This window comes from Volvox carteri, assembly GCF_000143455.1.
Source record: "Volvox carteri f. nagariensis unplaced genomic scaffold VOLCAscaffold_24, whole genome shotgun sequence".
NCBI lineage: Eukaryota > Viridiplantae > Chlorophyta > Chlorophyceae > Chlamydomonadales > Volvocaceae > Volvox > Volvox carteri.
In genome coordinates, this window is record NW_003307567.1 from 479,013 (window position 1) to 498,997 (window position 19,985).

General features: G+C 52.3%; 3 protein-coding genes across 3 annotated transcripts in view; 2 read left to right on the top strand and 1 right to left on the bottom strand.

Annotated features, from left to right (window-relative positions):
• Nucleotides 1-457: 457 nt before the first annotated feature.
• On the bottom strand, nucleotides 458-9,690 carry VOLCADRAFT_92062 (uncharacterized protein; the record flags this gene model as incomplete). The annotated part of the gene is made up of 8 exons (XM_002951544.1): nucleotides 458-610; nucleotides 1,208-1,363; nucleotides 1,938-2,065; nucleotides 3,056-3,260; nucleotides 4,454-4,603; nucleotides 8,522-8,585; nucleotides 8,671-8,730; nucleotides 9,590-9,690. The coding sequence occupies 8 exons, from the start codon at nucleotides 9,688-9,690 to the stop codon at nucleotides 458-460; spliced, it is 1,017 nt and encodes a 338-aa protein (XP_002951590.1).
• Nucleotides 9,691-10,261: 571 nt separating this feature from the next.
• Nucleotides 10,262-13,556, top strand: VOLCADRAFT_92063 (uncharacterized protein; the record flags this gene model as incomplete). Its single annotated transcript, XM_002951456.1, has 8 exons — nucleotides 10,262-10,419; nucleotides 10,493-10,540; nucleotides 10,648-10,743; nucleotides 11,241-11,253; nucleotides 11,860-11,877; nucleotides 12,313-12,403; nucleotides 12,916-13,064; nucleotides 13,446-13,556. 8 exons carry the CDS (start codon nucleotides 10,262-10,264, stop codon nucleotides 13,554-13,556), a joined length of 684 nt encoding a protein of 227 aa, XP_002951502.1.
• Nucleotides 13,557-18,786: 5,230 nt separating this feature from the next.
• stpk12 (serine/threonine protein kinase 12) overlaps nucleotides 18,787-19,985 on the top strand; it is a gene marked incomplete at both ends in the record, with an annotated part of 4,270 nt that continues 3,071 nt past the window's right edge. The window contains 2 exons of the mRNA XM_002951457.1: nucleotides 18,787-18,871; nucleotides 19,622-19,718. Of these exons, the coding sequence (XP_002951503.1) occupies nucleotides 18,787-18,871; nucleotides 19,622-19,718 (182 nt within the window). The remainder of the gene's footprint in view (nucleotides 18,872-19,621; nucleotides 19,719-19,985) is intronic.

The window sequence follows — 19,985 nt, forward strand, 5'->3', positions numbered from 1 at the left end:
GTGTGTATGCGTATGTACGCATGTATGTATGTATGTAGATAAACATGCATAAACCTCGCTCCCCTCCATCAAGGACGGAGGCATGGCCAACGATCAACTGCCGCCAGCCCTGATGCCCCCCTCATGTTGCCAACACGTTCAGCCAAACGAGCCGCCTCCATCCTTTCTCGAGATCATGCACCCTACACCAAGCCACTCGAGTACGACATACGAATACATACGTACGACAAAGTGTGCGCCTACTACGTGTGATTCACTTGCACTTATACTTGCTGTACGTCTTCGCGTGTGCGTATGTCTGCATGTGCGACGTATGTAACTCCCCCTTCACACCACATCACACCACACCACCCTCTTTTCTCCCCACCCACCCAAACACAGACACACACGAACCAAGCCAACCCTCCCTCTTCTCCCCGCAACCCATTCCCCTCTCTCCCCCTCAACCTCTTCCTCTTCAAGCAGGCCGTGCCATTAGCTGCATTCCCCCTGCCGTACTCCTCGCCAGTGCCGTACAAGGTGCCAGTGCAAACACCCTCAGCTCATTATCCGGGGTGGGCGGTGGGAGGGCGAGGGACCTTCCCAGGATTTCCACTCGGAACTCGGTTGCCTGGAGGCGGCCGTTAGGTCAGTTGGTCGTTACGTCAGTTGACCGTTACGTCGGGTGTGAGGTCAGTGAAGCATTCCGTTCAGCCAGCCGGTCAGCTGGGCCGCTACACAACTATATCCTTGCGTCGCGAGGTCGCGGGGTGATGTGTACTCATCATGATCAAGTCACGGTAGTGGGTGAAAAGTTGTAATGAGTGTACTGCGAGGTCGTGGGGTCAGGTAAGCTTTCGGAGATTTGGGGTTTGGGTGGGGGGAAAGACGAACCACGAGCCACGAGGGGTTTGTGGGGGGGGGAGGGGAGGGGTAGCTGGCGGGGCCCCTGGGGCCCCTGGGGTCTGCGGCGGTTTCTGGAGAGGAACAGGGTCGGGGGGGGATGCGGTGTGCACTGTACGGGGTGAGCGGGAGGTATGCGGTCTGAGGGGTGTGCTCTCGTCTCCCCCCTCGTCCCCTCCAGCTCCCCGCCAACTCCCGGTTTCCGTTTTCCCCTTCCGCATCACCCCCCCTCCCGCCGCCATCATTCCTTCATCATCCCTTTCTAACATCCACCGACACCGCCGTCTCTCTTACAACACCTCCTTCCACCCTATTAGCCGCTTACATGGTATTGCAAGTGAAGGCGGTCGAGTTGGTTAGGGTGGCTGTGGTCGCCGTTATCCTCCCTCCCGCGCCTCCCCGAGTCACCCCACGCCACCTCCCCAGCGGCAACCAGGTAGAGAGGACCCGCCTTGGACTCCAAACGGAAAGTACGGCCATCCTGACAGGTGAGTTGTTTGATGGGGGGAGGGGGGCAGCGCAGAGCAGAGCAGGGCAGAAGAGTGCGGGTGAGGAACGAATAAACGCGAGTGAAGATACATGTTGGACTCTACACAAACCACGCACGCATGCAGACCTACCACCGTGAGGGGGAAGGGGGGGGGAGGTGGCGCCGCCGTTGGTATGGGGGCAGATTCCACTGGATATGCTGGTGGTGATGGTGGTGAAAAAAAAGGTGATGGTGGTGGTGATGGTGGTGGTGATGGTGATGGGTGCAGAACCCGAAAAAGTCACTGATTTCGCACAATTCGCGGCACTCATGAGTGATGAGAAGGATGGGGGCGGTGTCCCGGAGCGCGGGTAGGCAGGTGGTAGAGACTGCCAGCGGGCTGCTGGCCGTGGCTGCAGCCATGCATGATGACCCCTATATATAGATATACATATAGATATACATATATACATATACATCCCGCAGAAAACGCGACGACTGTCACTGCTCACTCGGAACGACAGAGATGAGAAAACGGTAGAGGGGAAGTACGGAGGCTGATGCCAAAAGGGGGGTTCTGACGTACCTCTGAAATATCCAAGAGCTCAATGACGGGCACATACTGCAACCTGCCGTACGGCCAACCACCGCCAGTTGTGACGAGCACCTGCCATTGCCCGCTGAAACGTCCGTCCGCCACCGCCTCCTGTGGCGCTGAGGATGAGGAGTAGTTGGGTTGGAAGGCCAAGCGGCTGGTAATCAGACGGTTAATCCGTTAAGTAGTTGAATAATTAACTAATTTATTATCATTATTATCATTATTGTTGATGGGGTGCTACACTGTGGGGGGCTCGCCCGAGAAAGGACGAGCACCGGGGGCCGAAACACAGCGCAGGGGCAGGCGCGCGGCTCTACGTCCGTCAGTTCCTCCGCGCGCACCTCACTCCCTCACTCACGCCAACCAGGACGCTCTCCCAGCCCCTGGCTAGGCAACACAGCGGCGCAGAAGACTGCGAACCGAACTAAGCGAGAGCCGCACGAGAGGCGCCACTTTGCCTGGCCTGCCTATTCGTGCACTCTCGACCCTCTTGACCGCCAAAACAAGAACAAATAGAAAACGCCACCAGGGGCAGGGGCTCTGCTCAGGGGGCTCCACTACACACTCAAAAACCGAGGCAAGGGAAAGACCTACCCAGGCCAGACACGACCCCTCAGAAGACTCTCCTAGACAAGGACCCCACGCAGCCAGCAAGGCAAGAGATACACGGAGGACCACGGGCCTGAGACACCACACCACAAAAGCCGAGACACGGTTGCACAAAGACAAACACAACGCGGGCACTCGCACACTGGTCCTTGAAGGCCAGCTGTTCAACTACCACGAGCAACGAACAACGAACACTCCCCGAGGGCAGCCACCACTACCTCGCCGGTCCACTCACAAACGAGGCAAAACTGGTCCGCATTATTATCATTATTATTATCATTATTAAATTATTATCACTATTATTATCATTATTGTTAAGGCAATCAAAGACAAAAACGAAACGTGGCGACCGACTCTAATCATTTTGCGACTTCGTGCATCGGTCCTACCAACCACCAAGCAACACAGGCGAAGGCGCATTTCCCAAAGCCCAAACCCCTTCCTCTCTCTCCCCTTATCCATATCCACCCGCCAATTCCAAAAATGACGTTCCTCACCTTCCAGAAGCTCTTCGCGGCCCTCGCCAGACAACGACACCGAGTACGACATCGAGAGCGACGCCGAGTCCGAGTCCGCCATGTGGCTCGAGCTGGCACGCGGTCCCGGGCAGGTTGAGTTTCGGGTCTTGCGTACGGCAGGCAACACGGTAACGGTCCCTAGCGCCAGGGACAGCTGCTCCATTAGCAGCATCGCCCCCTCAACCTGCGCATGTATGTGTGTGTGGAACAGGTGGGTATATCTTCACCCGTGGCCGCTACCCTGCGAAACCCTGCCTTCCCCGGTATTTCGGGGCACCCTCATCCAGTCACCCTAGTCAAATTCTCAGTGGATCGCTCAGGTTCCGCACCCACCACCAGCATCCAACGGAATCTGGGTCGACGGCGGCCCAACTCCATTCCTGGTCGGCTCGCAGGTCAACTTTATCCCAGGTCACCACCGTCCATCAACTAGGGGCGCAATACCTTCCACCATCGGAAGGATTTTCGACCCTGACAGGTCTCGATCCCGGGATAACATGTATGTGTGTATGTATATATGTATGTATGTATATATGTAAGTTTGTATGTATGTATGTATGTATGTATGTATGTATGTATGTATGTATGTATGTATGTGCTTGATGATCTGAGCTGCTAGACCCTATAAACAATACTGCATTGTGGACTGACACACATCAGGGACCATTACCGGAAGAGCAGTGCCGCAACGTCATAGATCTAGGTCGTTCTTCAGCGGTGTTACGTGGACCTCTCCGTGCTGGTGCTGCAGAAACCGAGGGGCTTCTGAGGGGCCCGACCTCACCTCACCTCACCTCACCGCGGGACATATCCCCTTGTCGTCAAGCACACGGGTGGGGTCCCCAGCAGCCGCTGGTCCTTGCTTCTCTTTTCATCAGGCTACTGCTGCTACTACTGCTGCTACAGGTGCCATGCTGCTGTTGCTGCTACTACTGCTACTACTGCTGTACTGTTGCTACTGCTGGCTGAACGACCTGAATAAAACAGGCTGCTGTACAACCCGTACACACGCAGCGCACATCACTACGCCGGTACCCCCCACAGCCGTCCTCAGCCTTCGAATGTGCAAACAAATCCGCTGCTCCCGCCGCCCATCCATCCGGGAGGGCGACACCATCCTGACCGGTGCTGCATGGCGACATCCAACACCCCGAGGGCGGCCCTCCTCGCCCGCACCGTAGCCCGCACCGCACCTTCCCACCCAGTTTCCACCCCCGGGGGGGAAAGACGAACCACAAACGAGTGAAGCTGCTGCCAGGGGGGGGGAGGGCCCCACCCCGGGAGCCCCCACAAGGTTCACAGAGTAATGATCACTTCGGGTCACCCATCCAGGCCGACGAACCGGAACCACCCGCAAAAACCCCTACACATACTTACCAGCTCCAAATCGTCGGCCTGGGATACGGCAACTGCCTCTATGTACGACATCAGGTGGTCTCGGAGCGCCTCCAATCCGTCCACTAGGCACGTATCCACTCCCAGCCGGGCGCTGTCCAAGCACCTGATCAGGGACCGCTGCTCGTCCTCCTGAAGGGAAGAGGAAAGAGAACCAAATCAAAGGGTGGATACGGCAGGAGGCGAAATCCTTCTTGAGGACATACATACATACATACTGTCGGTTTTCTCTTGGAGAGAAAGGTGCCCGTGGGGGGATGAAGATGGGAAGGGGGGGATGGGGTGCGAATATGCGGAGTATGTGCGGGCCACCTCGTATCAATATTCGCGTGGGAAAGGAAAGGGAGGCCCATCAGTCGGAGGGAGAGTGGATCAATTAATAACTACGGGAGGGCGGAGGGCGGAGGGACCTCCAAATTAATTGAAGGAAGGGAGAGGGGGTCAAGGGGGGAGAGGTGGGGGGTCAAGGAAAAGAGGCTGAGGGTTTCAAGAAAAGGACGACAGCAAACTTAACCATGACACAGGAATATGGCGTGTCAATACGCGGCATACATGGCGAGTCACCTCACAAAAGGTTGGTTACGAGCTGGAGGGGGAGAGAGGGTGGGCCACAGGGCTTTGTGATGTGTTTGGGTTGGGCGGAGCAGCACTCTGTGGGCGTGCGTTTCCAGAAGGTATGGAGAGGGAAAAGGATAGGAACCCGACGATGTGTGTTGAGAGATGTATGAAGTCTAGGACAAAGCATGCAAGGTGCGAAATCGATTCACGAGAGGGCGCGCAAATTCTGTGCCACGGGAGGGGGAGGCACTGGACGGGGTGCGGCGGGTTGGCGAATGATCGGAAAGCCCTCTTCAGTGCGTAACTTGAGAGTTTGAGCAGATTTGAGGATAATCGAGTCATTTCGCTCCGAGCAGAGATGATCGTTGTTTGCCTGTATCCTGCTAAGGAGGAAATCGGGGAACGAGGCTGACATATGCACCACGAACGTACCGTTAACGGAGCACCAAGGCAATTCTTTAGCTTCTCGGTCTCCCGTAGCCGTCCCATTACATTCTCACAGCTGGTATCAATATTCCAAACGGGTGGGCTTTGAGCCGGAGCCGTCGCCGCGCAACGCGAAGGGCATTGCCGGAGAGATAGCCGGCACGGGGCAAGAGCACAGGAAGAGCCCCGCCAAGCAGAAGCCACAGAACCAGGACGATTGACGAAACCTATAATTACAGCTGGTGTTACTGTTCGATGCTGAGCTGATTGGCCGAGGAGGTTCACTGGCCGCATTGCCATTCTGTCTAGTAGGTGCGTAAGCACGTTCCGTGTAATATGAAATTACAGAAAAATATCTTTGAAAGCAAAACAATAACTTGGTTCAGCTGACTTTAGCGGAACTAGGGCTCTCGACTCGTCACTGCGCTGTTCAAAACGTGAAGAAGTCCAAACCTACTTACTTGGCAACCACCACGCCTTCAACCACCTACGAATCCTAAAACACATACCGAGAGCTAAATCATACGTTCATGTTCTGTTGTCCCTTAGGGATTGAATTCTGCAACTGCTGACCTGGCAGAGACAAGGATTTGCATAACGACAACGGCCGCCCTGACCGAGCTTGCTTAGGTTGCTTTGCCAAGATAAGTATCCTGAGTTATATTACCCTCGTCTTGTGTAATGCTATTTTATCTGCCAAGCCATGCCCGCCCGTGGGTCATAGGTTCGTCCAACAGATGATTGGACATGTTCCCTTCGCTGCTCCAACAGAAGAAACATTTCCTCTGCAAAACTTCTTACTGTTCAGAGTGGAAACCAACTGCGCTCTCATCATGGCCGGTCTGACATTTTCAAAAGTACTCAAGGTGGTTCTAGGGGTGGTACGGGTACAAAGTTGGATGGAATTTGTTTGTCGATAGGGTACTTTTCAGAGAGTGTTGCTTAATTACAGATCTACGAAGCGCTTATATTATTTGCTAACATCAGGACAACCTTGTCGTCAATAGGAGGTGGTCGGCGTGTAGGCACGCTGTTTCTCCCCCCGGCGCTACACCCTAAAACCCCTCCCCCCATCTCGGCACGCCTAGTCCTCCTCAGTATCACTCCCGGATTGCGCCCTATTATTCTGCCGAACGTGACGGGTGGGGTGAAGGTGGAACGGGATTTCATCTGTGTCTCCTCCGGCAGCTGGCTCGGCGGGTGCACCCTGCTGCACCCAGCATGCATGCTGTAGAGCCCCACGATGGAAGATGCGGATGGTCTCTCCGCCATCCTGGCCGAGGGCGCACAGATGACGCTTAAGCCGGGACTCCAAAGCCTCAGTGGTGAGAGGAGCCTCCTTGAAACACAATGCCCATCGGTTTCTAGGGGCCAGAAGAGATAGTGGGTCACAGGGATGTGGTATTTCAAGCAGGCAGAGAGGTAAAGAGAGGGAGGGAGGGTGCTGAGAGGGCAGGCCGCGGTGTTAGTGGACCTCTCCACTAGTTGACGAGGGGTGCAGACCCCGTCATATGGGCTTGTTCCCAGCTTTGGCAATCTGAGCCTGGCAGGTGGTGGAGACTTAGCTGTCAGCACCAGGGAGGGGAAGTGGAAAGCCCTGGAAAGGGTATGGCTATGAAGCAGATCATGAAGATCATCCACCTGAAATTCCCCACAGTCATGACTGCGCATGCAGGTGCACCGCGGTAGACAGAACACACTCAATTGACTTGCAGGTCATGAAGCAGAATCATGTTTGGAATGGGGGTCTGGATAGTGGCTGCAGTCTGCCACAGATAGCCACTTATCTTGCATCAAAGGTCCATCACCCCGCTCAGCATGACTCTGCCAAGCGAGAATCTGATGCTAACTCTTGCTGTAGCTGTGACTGATAGACTCTCACAAGGATTGCCACTGTTCATGAACATATTGTAGGGGCCCCGCCGATTCAGCAGGTTGAGGGCTGTGGAGAGGTTGGAAATGGGCCCATGGAGAGTGGCAGGGCATGGTAGGCGATCCGAGCGGACCCTCTCCGGGTGGGCGGCTTTCCAATGCTCCTCAAAGGAGGCCAGGAGGGCCTTGGGGTTGCGGTTCAACAGGTTCATGGAGGGATGGTGCTGGACCAGCCAGTATGTTAACTCACAGGACTGACACCGGAGTCAGGATTCAGATATCCGGATCCTCTTGCCAGCTGTCTGGAGCCCATTGCTGGCATATGGTGCAATAAGCCAATAAGGAAAGCTTAAAGGTGTCAGCTGGGTATTCACGGTACCCAGTACTCCTGAAAATGACATTTCAGCTACAGTAGCTCCAAATTCCAACTGGTCCTCGGATTCATATTGAACCGTGCAGACAGTCTTTGCAGGATGTCCGACTGGGGCTGCTTTCCTCTGTACCACTCTATCTATCCCACTCCACTCCGGGCAAACCAACCCGACCACACACTTACCATTCCAGCCCAACCGCCACTTCTGCAACGGCCTAAATCTTGTTGCCAACTGCGATCATCAAAGAGCTCCAAGACATCTCACAGCTTACGTGCACATTCATATGCAGTCTGGTTTGGACGACGCTACTGTCTGACACAATTCAAGGTCTTGGGTTCGATTGCTGGAGAGACCCCCGACATTGTCGGGAGAGGTAGAATATAGATAGTTACCGAAATATGGAATTGAGATCACAGATGATGGGTCGAGATTTGCACGCTGGATTGATGACGATTGCTGAGCCCTCTGTCTCTGCGGATGTTCGGGATTAATCGCCTTGGACTTCCAGTTCTAAGGCGTAGTACACTGAAGTAATGGTAATGGTGGATGGTGCTGTATGGTACGATAAATCGTAGAATTGACAATGTGTTCAAATGGCCCAGAAATCTCCCACTCTGTAACAATTCAAAATGCAGCCCAATACCAGTTATCCATAATCCACATGCACTATTCCCCCGTGGTGTAAGTGGTGGTAAGAAAGACAAATAAAAAGTGTTTCTTCTCAACATGCATGTGCCGTGCACACACAAACACACACATGCAATCAGCCAACTGAAGGTTGCCGCCTGCATGCACTACTGGTTCACTCCACCCATCTTACCTCCACAAACCCGTGTCTCACGAAGCCGACCACCATGCTCCCAAAAGAGGTTCCTCCAAGAGCACTGCGTGAAAGTGTGATCATAGAGGAGCAAAACACACATGAACACTAACACGCGAGTCGAGAAAGCTCGACATCCCTTTGCACACCTTTGTGACCCGTGGTGGAATCCATGGATTCGGAACTCCAGGGGGCCTCTTAGGGGCCTTCTGGAGAGAGAAGGGAGGGAGGTGGGGGAGAGGAGATGGAGGATTGGGGAAGGGGGGTAATGGGGATGGGGATGGGGATGGGGGAGGGGGATGTGGAAAATACCAGGGCAGAGCCATCCTTACTTTTGAAGGAATTCGGCACGATCACTTATCATCAATAGAGTGGCATGGAGGAGATTGAGTGAGTGGCCGAGCGGGGGGGCACCTGCGGGGGTTCCCCTGGGCGGGCAACATGCATCATGTCTGTTACCATCCCACAGTGCCACCACTCAACACACGGAGGGGGAGGAGGAGGGCAGGTGAGACTGCAGGTGTTCATGACTGGATGCATGGCCACGGAAGGGGGGAGTGGGGTGCGAGGGACTGTCATATGTGTTCATGTGTACGTGTGCGTGTGTGTGTGTGTCTGTGTGTGTCTGTGTCTGTCTGTGTGTGTGTGTGTGTGTGTGTGTGTGTGTGCGTGTGTGTGTATATGTGTGTGTGTGTTGCCGACTTTGACACTGGTAAAGGTTAGCTACCGGATATGGCATCAGCAAAAAGGGGAGGGCCCCCTTTGAGCCTGAATGAGAAGACCGCCTAAGGAAGCAGCCTCTGAAACCATTTGGGGAGAAGAGCGCAAGGGGCTCTTCTTCCCTCTTCAGAGGGAAAAGGTTGAATAAGCTTGTTCAACGAAGAGGTTGTACGTGTGCTTGCTGAGTAAAGTAGTAAGGTGTGTGCTTTTATGTTTTGATATCGCTAATGAACAAAGAGAGCATATATCTGTGTATGTATGTGAGTGTTTGGGTATGTATGTGTATGTATCTATGAGGGTATATTTGTGCTTTGACAGGTAGAGATGCATACTGGGATAATGTCGCACCCCACACTGTTGTCCAACAACCCCGACATGATCTGGTTGGTAGCAATGATTCTTCGGTTGCGCAACCGGGCCTGGGACACCTCTCCTGCTATCGCACTCATAGCTGCTCAGGCGCAGCGCATTTTTTTTGCGGAATACATTCCGAATTCTGAGTCAGGCGCCGTTCTAACATCCAGAGACTTCTAGACCCCCGGATTAAGCTGTCTGGTCCGTAGTGCACCGTAGCTCCTAAGCATTCAACCGGATGCCGGGGTGTCCACCCTTAATCTGCGGATTAGCTCTCCCTAGGAAGGAGAGGATTTGTGAGGATTTTAACATTAGGAGGGTGATGTGGTGCGCGGGTCGGAGCCTGCTGAGTAAGGCGAGTATGGCAGTGCTAACTGGAGGTCCGAGTTATTTAGGGTTACAAAACCGCACTGGGGCCGAACGGCAAAGCGCAGCGCTGGAAGCTGGATTGCCCTGGAGCACTATCGAGACTCATCTCGTGAAACTGTTGCATGTAAGCTACTGGCAGCGGAAGCATGAATAAGCTTGGCTCACAGGGAAAGGCAGTAGTAATCCTTGTACGGCAGCTTGCAAGTATGTTAAGCAATCCTAGATAAAAAGGTTACAATATTCTCATTGTCGCAATATACTGCAATTGCGTGGTGATTTTCCATCAACTCAATTAGAATGTCGAAGCCAGTGATTCATTACTTTCCTATTCGCGGACGCGCTGAGGTGCTGCGCCTTGCTATCGTTGCCGGTGGCGATGACTTTGACACCGTGGACGTGAACTACGCTGAGCAAAAGGGTGATCGGGAGAAGTACCCGTTTGGCCAGTGTCCCAGGTAGCGCTGCTGACAAAGGCGGGCCTCGTGTGGACTTATGGCAAGGATTCAGCGCCTCTTATAATCCTTGCAGGCTTGTAGACGGCGATATTGACTTGGTACAGTCAAACACTATTGCGCGGTGGGTGCAGTGTTGGTTACCTGCGTAGAGATGTCAACAACGCGAAACTTCGTATTTCCAGGCGCTGCCTTGCGTGCTGGCAGTAAACTGTTTATGTCTGTATGTAGGTACCTGGCACGCAAGTATAACCTTCAGGGCAAAACCGAGAAGGAGATTTGTGCTGTGGACATGATCATGGAGGGCGTGGAGTCCTTGCGTGTAAAGTGCGTTCGAGAGGAAATCGTCATGCAACATGAAAGGCAGACTGTAGAATGTCGTTAACCTAAATCGGATAGCAAACTTTGGCACCGGCATGTTGGCGCCATTTTGCGCAGCGCATGCTAAGTTTCTCTGCGTCGTAACCTGCAGATGTGCCACGAGCACAGAGATACTCTTATTTATGCGTTACACGCTGTGACTTGTGTGGAACATTGCTTCTTGCTGCTCCCACCCCACACGACGCTTGTTTGCGTCCCGGCTTTCGAAACCCGCTCTCCCTTTTGAAACCCGCACTTTCTGTTACTTTCCCCTCAAAATCCTCGTCGCCCATCCCATCGCATGTTATCTCTGACCCGCTCCTGTCGTCCCCCCGACACCCCGGCACTTGATCGGCCAATCTTCCTCTTCAATTCGACTCAATCTCCTCAATCCGACTCACCTTTACTGCGATCGACGTAATTACCATGACCGGACCATGCGCACGTTACCTCTCTTCGGCCAGATACGTCAACCTGGTAAGTTATCAATATTTCAAAGCCCTGAAGTATCCGTTCGGATGTCAAGTCTAATGCTAGATTGCACAACGGCCTTCCGTGGGGTGGGTGGATTTGCACAACCAGGCCACGTCCGTGATCATGTCATGCCCTCTTGCCTTTTTAAAGCTGTCTTATTATAAAAAATGTGATCGGCGGCGAAAAAGGGAGATATCATGAACGCTCCCGTTCTTCCGTCCATCAAGAAGCATGCTACAGAACGTGTCGTATTCATAATTCAGGATTGAAGTGGGGAGAAGGCGCTTTCCCCTCTTTCCCCCTACACAGTTTGCTTGCGGCCGAGTGGCCCTCATGACTTCCTCGCGAACATGTGCATTTCGTCATCGCATGCTTCCGTCATCTTTCCTGCCTGTGACCGTGACCTTGCTCGTGCCAGTCTATCAGCATTCATGGCGCTTCCATGTGTACGTCGGTTCCTTTTTGCTGCTCTTTCTCTTATCTGACACTTCTAGAACCTTCCCCACCTCCTAATGGGGCCCTCACAATTGCCCCCCCCCTTTCTATTGCCCTTGATCGGCTCCTGCTGCTGCTGGACGTCGTGCTATACGACACCTGTCGTATCCGTAGGTTTACAACGACCAGCTGGTGAGTCGGAAAAGGTTGGTGGGCGGGTGGGTGAGGGTTCTCTGCGTCCCCCCGGGTTTGGGCCGGCGGTAAGAAGCGACGTACACATGCGCTGAGGGGCATCAACGGCACATGTGGTGGAGAGATGGGAATTGAAGGAGGTGTCACGTGCCCGCATGTAGGCGGTATTGCGTGGGGCGGATGGGCGTGGTGGGTCTAGCCCCCCACTACACACACCCGGAACACACGGGTGGCCTCGGGGCTACCTCGGCGGCTCCTCAGTTGCTTTTCTGGCCATGACCATAACGTGATGAACCTCTCCAGGGTGTTGCAGTCGCGTTTTACGTTTCTTGAGTCGTTGTACCGAAATCTTAACAAGAACCTTAGTTAAGTAACAGACTACTTAGCAGTTTGGGTTGCGTGGCGCGTTGTGCTTGCCTGTTTCTTACTACACAGGCTGACGCCGCCAAGGAGGCGTACTGGAAGACTTACTTCGACAAGGAGACCACCACCGGGAGGAATGGCGAGTGTGGGGAATCAGGGGGAGGTGTAGCTGGGGTTTGGGGTTGTTTGGGCACATGAACGTGAACTTGAACATCGGCATGTGGGGATTTAAATGTTGGCGGCACATGGGTATGCATACATACATATATATATACATACATACATACATACATACATACATACATACATACATACATACATACATACATACATACATACATACATACGTAACATGGTGTGTGTAAGTGTTTGGGCAGCACACAGCCAAGTGTGTGGGTGGGTTCGTGGGCGGGTGGATGAAGGTGCTCAATTGGGTGGCCTCCTAAGCCCTCCTAAGCCTGGTAAGCCCCCGCCGCCCTCTCACCATCTTATCTAACCCCCATTGTCTCTCCACGCTTTCGGACTGAAATGGCCATTGTTGCCGTTGGACGCCGCACGTTGTTTCTCTTTTGATTTCCCGCATTTGTTGCCTCCATTGTCTCGCACTCCCTCACTCGTTCCTTTCCGCCCTAACCCCCTACCTACCACTGCCCCCTGCTATAATTAATTACGCAGGCGGTGCACACATTCAGTACCTGACCAACTTCTTGGTCAAGAACGGCGGCCAGTACTGCGTGGGCGACTCGCTCACCATCGCCGACCTATGCCTCTGGGAGATTGTGGATTTGCATATGCGCATTTTCGGGGACCAGATTCAGGAAACGGTACGAGAGGGCGACGGTTTTGTAGTCGGGATTCCCGATTATAGGTTTTGGGGGGTTTAAGCTCACAACTGGGTTTGATGGTATGGGAGGGATTTCCACGGACCATCCACTTCCCTCCCCACTTGCGCATCAGCAGTTGACCCTTTGGCCCCCTTCCCAATACGCATCAGGATCATTATCATGGCAGGCACACTTGGCGGTGCCTCAGCAAGTTTCCCAAAGCCCTTTGCTCCTTTTTTACTCTCAATTCCCCATAACCCGCACCGTTGAGGAACACAACACAACACAACACCACAGAACACCTCCGACAGCCCCCAATGTCCATGAAACCAACCCCCAATCCCTCCCCCACCCACTGTCCCCCTGTCCCCTCGGTCCCAGTACCCGGAGCTGGTTTCCTTCCAGTCGTTCATCTCCGAGCTACCCGGCATCAAGGAGTACCTGGCGGGACCCAAGAGGCTGTCCGAGCCCAACGCGAACAAGCTGGGCTGAGGAGCGGAGAAGGGATGTGACGACAGCGGGAAAGGGGGGAGGAGCAGGAGGACAGGGTTGGGGAACGTGAGGTGTGTGGAAGGGAAGCCCACTTGGATACTGTAAAGCGAGGTTGGGATGGGGGTGAAGGTGGAGGGAGGTGGTGATGATGGTTACTGAGGAAGAGGGGCCCCTGCATTTGAATATAGTGTGGAGGGGTGGTGGGGGGTGAATATAGAAGGAAAGAAGGGGGGGAGGATGTGGATCTAGGGAACAAACAGTGCGAGTGCCCTATGCCGAGAAAGCGACTGGGTTTTAAATCTGTGTCCTTTTTGGCAAGGGGGGGAGTATCGTGAATGCCGTACAGATCGAGATGTTGGAATGAGGGTTTATCGGACTGGCCAAGTCTAGATACGGGGCCCGGAACAGGGCAGCATGCCCCGTTTGGAGTCATGGGGGAGATTGCGGGAGGTGCGTGCGGGTTTCACACGCATCCAGCACACGACGTACACACTCACACCTGCAGTCACCTAACAGACAACATATACCCATCTGTTTTTTGTGAGTTTGGTTCGTCGACATGTGAGTGTGTGTGAGTGTATGTGTGTGTGTGCGTGTGTTCAATCACCATCAGTCTCGGACATGCTTCGCGCGAAGTGGCGTACGACACCTCGACCCAAATGTTCCACTGGAACTGGTGATTCCTGTTTTTGGATTGCAGCGATCCCCACGAAGCATCCCCGCAGTCCGTGTCTTGATGACAGGATCAACGCGATCAAATTTCAGGTATTTATTTGTAATGATGTGTTAACGCGTGACACGCTTACAGGCGCTTTATGGTAGCTCGTGTCATATCAGTTGCACATCTGACGTGGATGTGTGTGGGGGGGGAGGGTGAAACAAGCGGGGGGTGTTGTCAGGAGCCGCACGCAGCGGCTGAATCACGTCTTTTTGCAACATAGCGAGCGACAATTACCTTTCTCCGATGTAAAGCCCTTTGTTACCGCTGCTGCTGTTGCTGCTGGTCCTCCTACTCCTCCTCCTACTCCTCTTGGCCCCCACGGCAAAAAGGTTCGATCCGGAGGTGGTGTTTCGACAATGACAGTAAAGTACATTACTCAGACATACAGACAGACAAACGTGAAGGACGTCAAAGGAGGCGGGTCTAAGGAACGGAACAGTCCCTCCTCTCTCTGTTGCCTGCTGTCATTCTTTCCCTCTTTAAGATACTTGCTTTCGGCGATTGGTCTCGTTTTTCACGCGACTTGTCTTGTATTTGTGTGTGCGTGTACGACGTACAAAACGTACACCCAGGAAAGGGTACATACGGACGAACCAGATGGCTTCAACCCTCCCCCCAAACGACGCAACGGACCGGATAATGAACCAGGTAACGGACCGGAAACGCTTTTTTTCCCTCAACGGCTCGTGTTTTTGGTCTCGGCTAAGGAAGGGCGAACCCTGTCTCGACCATTGCGCACACCTGTATGCGCTGAGGCTTCCTTAGCCCTCCTTGACACAGGCCAGGGGGCCCGTCGTATACTTTCCTTTTTCCTTCTCTTTTTCTTTTTTCTTTCCTTTTTCGTTTACCATCTTAGGAGTCATGAGAAATAATACTTCATTCAACTCAATTTTATTTCATGACCTAAAGTTAGGTTGGTATTCGTGATGACTTTTTTTAGCAAGCGTCGTTTACTCCAATGGGTGGGGGTTTAGGGTGGAAGTGAAATGGAAGTGAATCGGTAGTAGGTGTATGGGGACCTCAATAAATATTATTGTTTAAAAACAATAAATTATTTTTTTCTTAATCCTTTTCCAGCTCAGCTGCATCAAAGAAATTTAAAATCCAGAAATATAAAGCAAAAATTAGTATATTTGGCTTTGTAATGCTTATTTTTGCGTTATGTCTTACCTCGCATTGCGTTATTGCGTAGGTGACGTTCCCTTTTAGCGCACGCTCTTACACTTTCGCATGTACACATGCACGCACTCGCGTAAGCATGCATAGGCACGTGCATGCCGCGCGAGGAAGCGTCTTATCCTGCGCCGATTGCAAGCATGTCCCACATCGTCCCGTACAATCCTTCCATTCCTCCCCGGCGCTTAATACTATCGTCATCGTCCCCTGGCTGGTGAGCAAAACGAAACTAGAATAAATTCTGTCACCAGAACAAACAGCAGGCCCTATCTAGGGTTTATATTGGTTGATGCACAGACAATCAATACTCCCACGAAGACCTGACAATTTCATGTTTAGTATAATTTCCAGGAGAGATTGAGAATAGTGATGGTGAATAGGCTTGGACGAAACGTGAAAGAGCTGAAGATGGTACTGTACGGTAAAATACTATAAAGTACGGTACGGGTGCCGAAAGTTGTTCCTGACGTTCCTTGACTCGCAATGGAAAGAAGGTATATTCTTGTCGTTCCTTTTGCAAAGGAGGCTGGATTGAGCAGCTGGAGGAACGATATGCAAAATAAGATCAAGAGACGGGGTTGTATGAGTAGGAGAGGACGGGGGAGGTCTGTGCTGAAAACCCGGCACGTGGACTGCGGGAATGTCGGGCTGGACAATAAAGCGGATTGATGTGGCCCCTGAAGCAAGTGCTTTCTTGGCGAGAAGCTAGGGGCATAATGCGAGTCGTGACTGCGGTTGCAATAGCAGGATATGATTTTAGATAGAGCATATGGTGATCACTTTGCACTTGGCAGGAATACCGGTAAGCTTCAAGACTGTAGATTTATTTACTCCTCTGTGACATGGACTCGGTATCTTGGGTCAACGGACGGCGGGGAGCGGTGTAAGGAAATGTTAAAAATGAATAATGACACATTTATAATACCGGCTTTATGATTTTTCATCCATACACTATAACACAATAAATCGATTTAGATAAATATAAAGATAAGATTTTAAAAATCTCCCAGAATTGTTATAAGTATCACGTTGCAGAATACCGAATATATTCGCGGTCGTCGACCGCTGCCGGACACGACGAAGACTGTTTGAGGTTCCATGCGGGTGCGCGTTTCAGTCTTATCCGGGAGGGAGCGCTGACTGATAGAGCAGCGAGCGGAATATACCTACCTGCTAGCGTGCTCGCTGCAGGCAATCCATCTGAGGAGGCAGCTTTGAGTGGACCGATTGCTACCCATCCGGGTACATGATATAAAAAATTACAGGTACAAGTGATACAAATTATTTGGTCAGTCAAGTTGGATTGTTGGTTTCGGTAATGTGTGCAGCATGAATGCCTTTGGGCTGAAGTGCGGGAGAAACGGCGGCGTCGTAAGTTACAGCAGATAGATGCCATGCCGTTCCTTGCCGATCGGAATTCGGTTATCCAACCCGAATTGAAAGACGTCCTAATTTGCGAGGAAGCAGGTTTCGCTGTGCATGAGAGTAAAATTAAAAGATGTATTGACTGAGGAAATACATGAAGGCAAATTTCATTACGGCCATGGGCGAGCTAGGGCTGGATACAAGGCGGCAACTCGGGCATTTAATAAGTCAACATTACAGGAATTAAAAGGTTACTTAATATGCAATTCAATGAACACATAAATGTGATAGCATTTATATGGCGCCACGATAGGACATTACCCATGGACAGGCAACCTGGCCTTTCGGGGCAATTTTTTTCAGCTGTAAAATTGGTCTACGCAATAAAAATCTACTATCATTATTTGGAGTCGCCTCTGGTACGATTTTTTTGACATGAGTCCTCTTTATTTGACGGGGCTGCCGTAAAGGTAAGAACTTCCGTACCGGGTACTGCAACACCTGTAATGCTGCCCAAGCATGCGCCTTATTAACTAGCGGACACAATCCAATAACACAGACAATAACTCCAATAATCGTGGTCACCCCATATAATTCTTCAAAACGGTGCTTAATGTTATGGGGGTCCAGCGATGAAGTCGCGTTTCTGATCAAGCTCACGACCTCTTAAAAAATAAATAACTGCGAAAGAGCGGTCTTCCTCAGCTATTTCACTTCGGCGATTTGCGGCCCGCCAACCAAGGGTGCCCTTTCCCACATTGCAAAGAAAAGCTATGTCGCCAGCACTACATGTTTACCCGGGGTATATCAGCAAGAACGATGTGGTGGCTCAGCCATTTGGAGGAGCTGCAGCCTATGCGCCTCCCATCGCGTCTGTCATCTTGGCCTTGCGACAGTGCAGAGCGTTTACTGCCGATCCAGCTTACGCCAACGAAATGATAGGGCCTCTCATATTGAAGCTGAACCCTGCAGACACGGTAAGCTGCAGGTTGGATATCTTGCCCACCTTGCTTGCTTGCCATCGTGCATCGTCGCGGCGGGAACAGCCTGCAGCTCCGTCGACTATTGATATTTAGGAATTAAAAATAATGACCATATATTACACATCGCCATATAACCTCGATTTTTAAAATTGCTTCTTGCACCAGGTGCTCCCATCTCAATTGTAGACATGGCTTACTTAGCACGCACGCGGCCTCTACTCAGCTATGCCACGTGGCACGTAGCTATGTCAAGTGGCAAACCTCTCGCCGCTATGGTAAAGCCATATCTTGACCCGGCTTTGCCACACAGGATATGAACCGTCGAAACGAACGCTTCACCTACCCTACCGACCTCAGCGGCCGGTGGCGGCCGCTAGGCGCCTTCCTTCCCTACTTCCTTTACTACCTTCTTTGCATTATTTCCTTTAACTTTTTATATTTCCACCTTTCACCTTCTTCCTTCTCTCTGCGCATTTCATTTTCCAAAGTGCCGCTCATTTCCTTTCTTCCATTTTTACCCACCACTTTGGTCCAGCAACTCGTCGTCGGCCACGCGTAGTCACCTAGTCCGACCTAGGACTCAATTTTCTCTCTTTCCCCTCGTCACCCCTCCTTCCCTTTCGAAACCGAGCCGCCATAAACACAAGCACAAGGACATGCCTAGCTGATTGCTTTTCTTCCTCTATCTTAGCTTTTGCCCTAATCCTGTTATCGACCTGCTGTGTTGTCTTTCTTTAAATTACATGACGTTACGAGCAAGAATGCCTCATGACAATGATATTTCTCCGTCGCCTGGATTTTTCCTTCCTAACTACCTGCTTGGCCCTGCTCTGCCCTGGGGCCCCTACCTGACCTTCCCAATCCCAAACGCATGTGAGTCATGTAGGAGCTTCAAATGTTGCTTTCCAAGTTCGGTTGGTGCAGCGGTCGAGGCTTCACACGCGCAGTTGACATGTGTGGGCTTCAAGCCGCACTGCAAAAACACCAATTCGTGAAACTAAGTCCCATCGGAAACGGCGCGTACGGCTCCGTACACAAGATTATGAATCGGGAGACCCGCGAACTGCTAGGTGAGCTTGTGGGGACGATCATGGGCTTGGGTGATGATTGGCTCGAGGGGGGTGGAGGGAAGCTAGGCTGCCGTACGCAATACATACAATGCTATGTGTGTGTGTGTGTCTGTGTGTGTCTGTGTGTGTCTGTGTGTGTCTGTGTGTGTCTGTGTGTGTCTGTGTGTGTCTGTGTGTGTCTGTGTGTGTCTGTGTGTGTCTGTGTGTGTGTGTGTCTGTGTGTGTGTGTGTCTGTGTGTGTCTGTGTGTGTCTGTGTGTGTCTGTGTGTGTCTGTGTGTGTCTGTGTGTGTCTGTGTGTGTGTGTGTGTCTGTGTGTCTGTGTGTGTGTGTGTCTGTGTCTGTGTCTGTGTGTGTGTGTGTCTGTGTGTGTGTGTGTGTGTCTGTGTGTGTGTGTGTGTGTGTCTGTCTGTGTGTGTGTGTCTGTGTGTGTGTGTGTCTGTGTGTCTGTGTGTCTATGTGTGTGTGTGTGTGTGTCTGTCTGTGTGTGTGTGTCTGTCTGTGTGTGTGTGTGTGTGTGTCTGTGTGTGTGTGTCTGTGTGTGTGTGTCTGTGTGTGTCTGTGTGTGTGTGTGTGTGTGTGTGTGTGCATTCAGGGCCCTGGCAGCTTCGTTGCTTAACTGCTCGAGCACAAACTTACCCTTGGCTCCTTCCCCTGCCTTCCGCGGTTACCCTCGCCCCCTCTTGTTGCCCTTCGCTGCACACACACATACACACACACACATGCACAACCACACGAACACACGCACACAGCCATCAAGCAGGTTCCCTCGGGGGTCCTGGGGCTGTGTGACGCCACGTTGCGGGAGATCAGTACACTGCAGGAGCTGGATCACCCCAACATCATCAGGTGGGGGGTAGTGGGTGGCTGGGGGTTGATACATTCAGCCGCAAGCCCCAGGTGGTACCAGGAGAGTTACATACATGTTCCGGCGTGATCCCACATTGATACGCACACACGCACACACACACATACACGCACACACACACGCACACACGCGCGCACACGCACACACGCACACACGCACACACGCACACACGCACACACGCACACAGACGCACACACACGCACACACGCACACACACGCACACATACGCACACACACGCACACACACG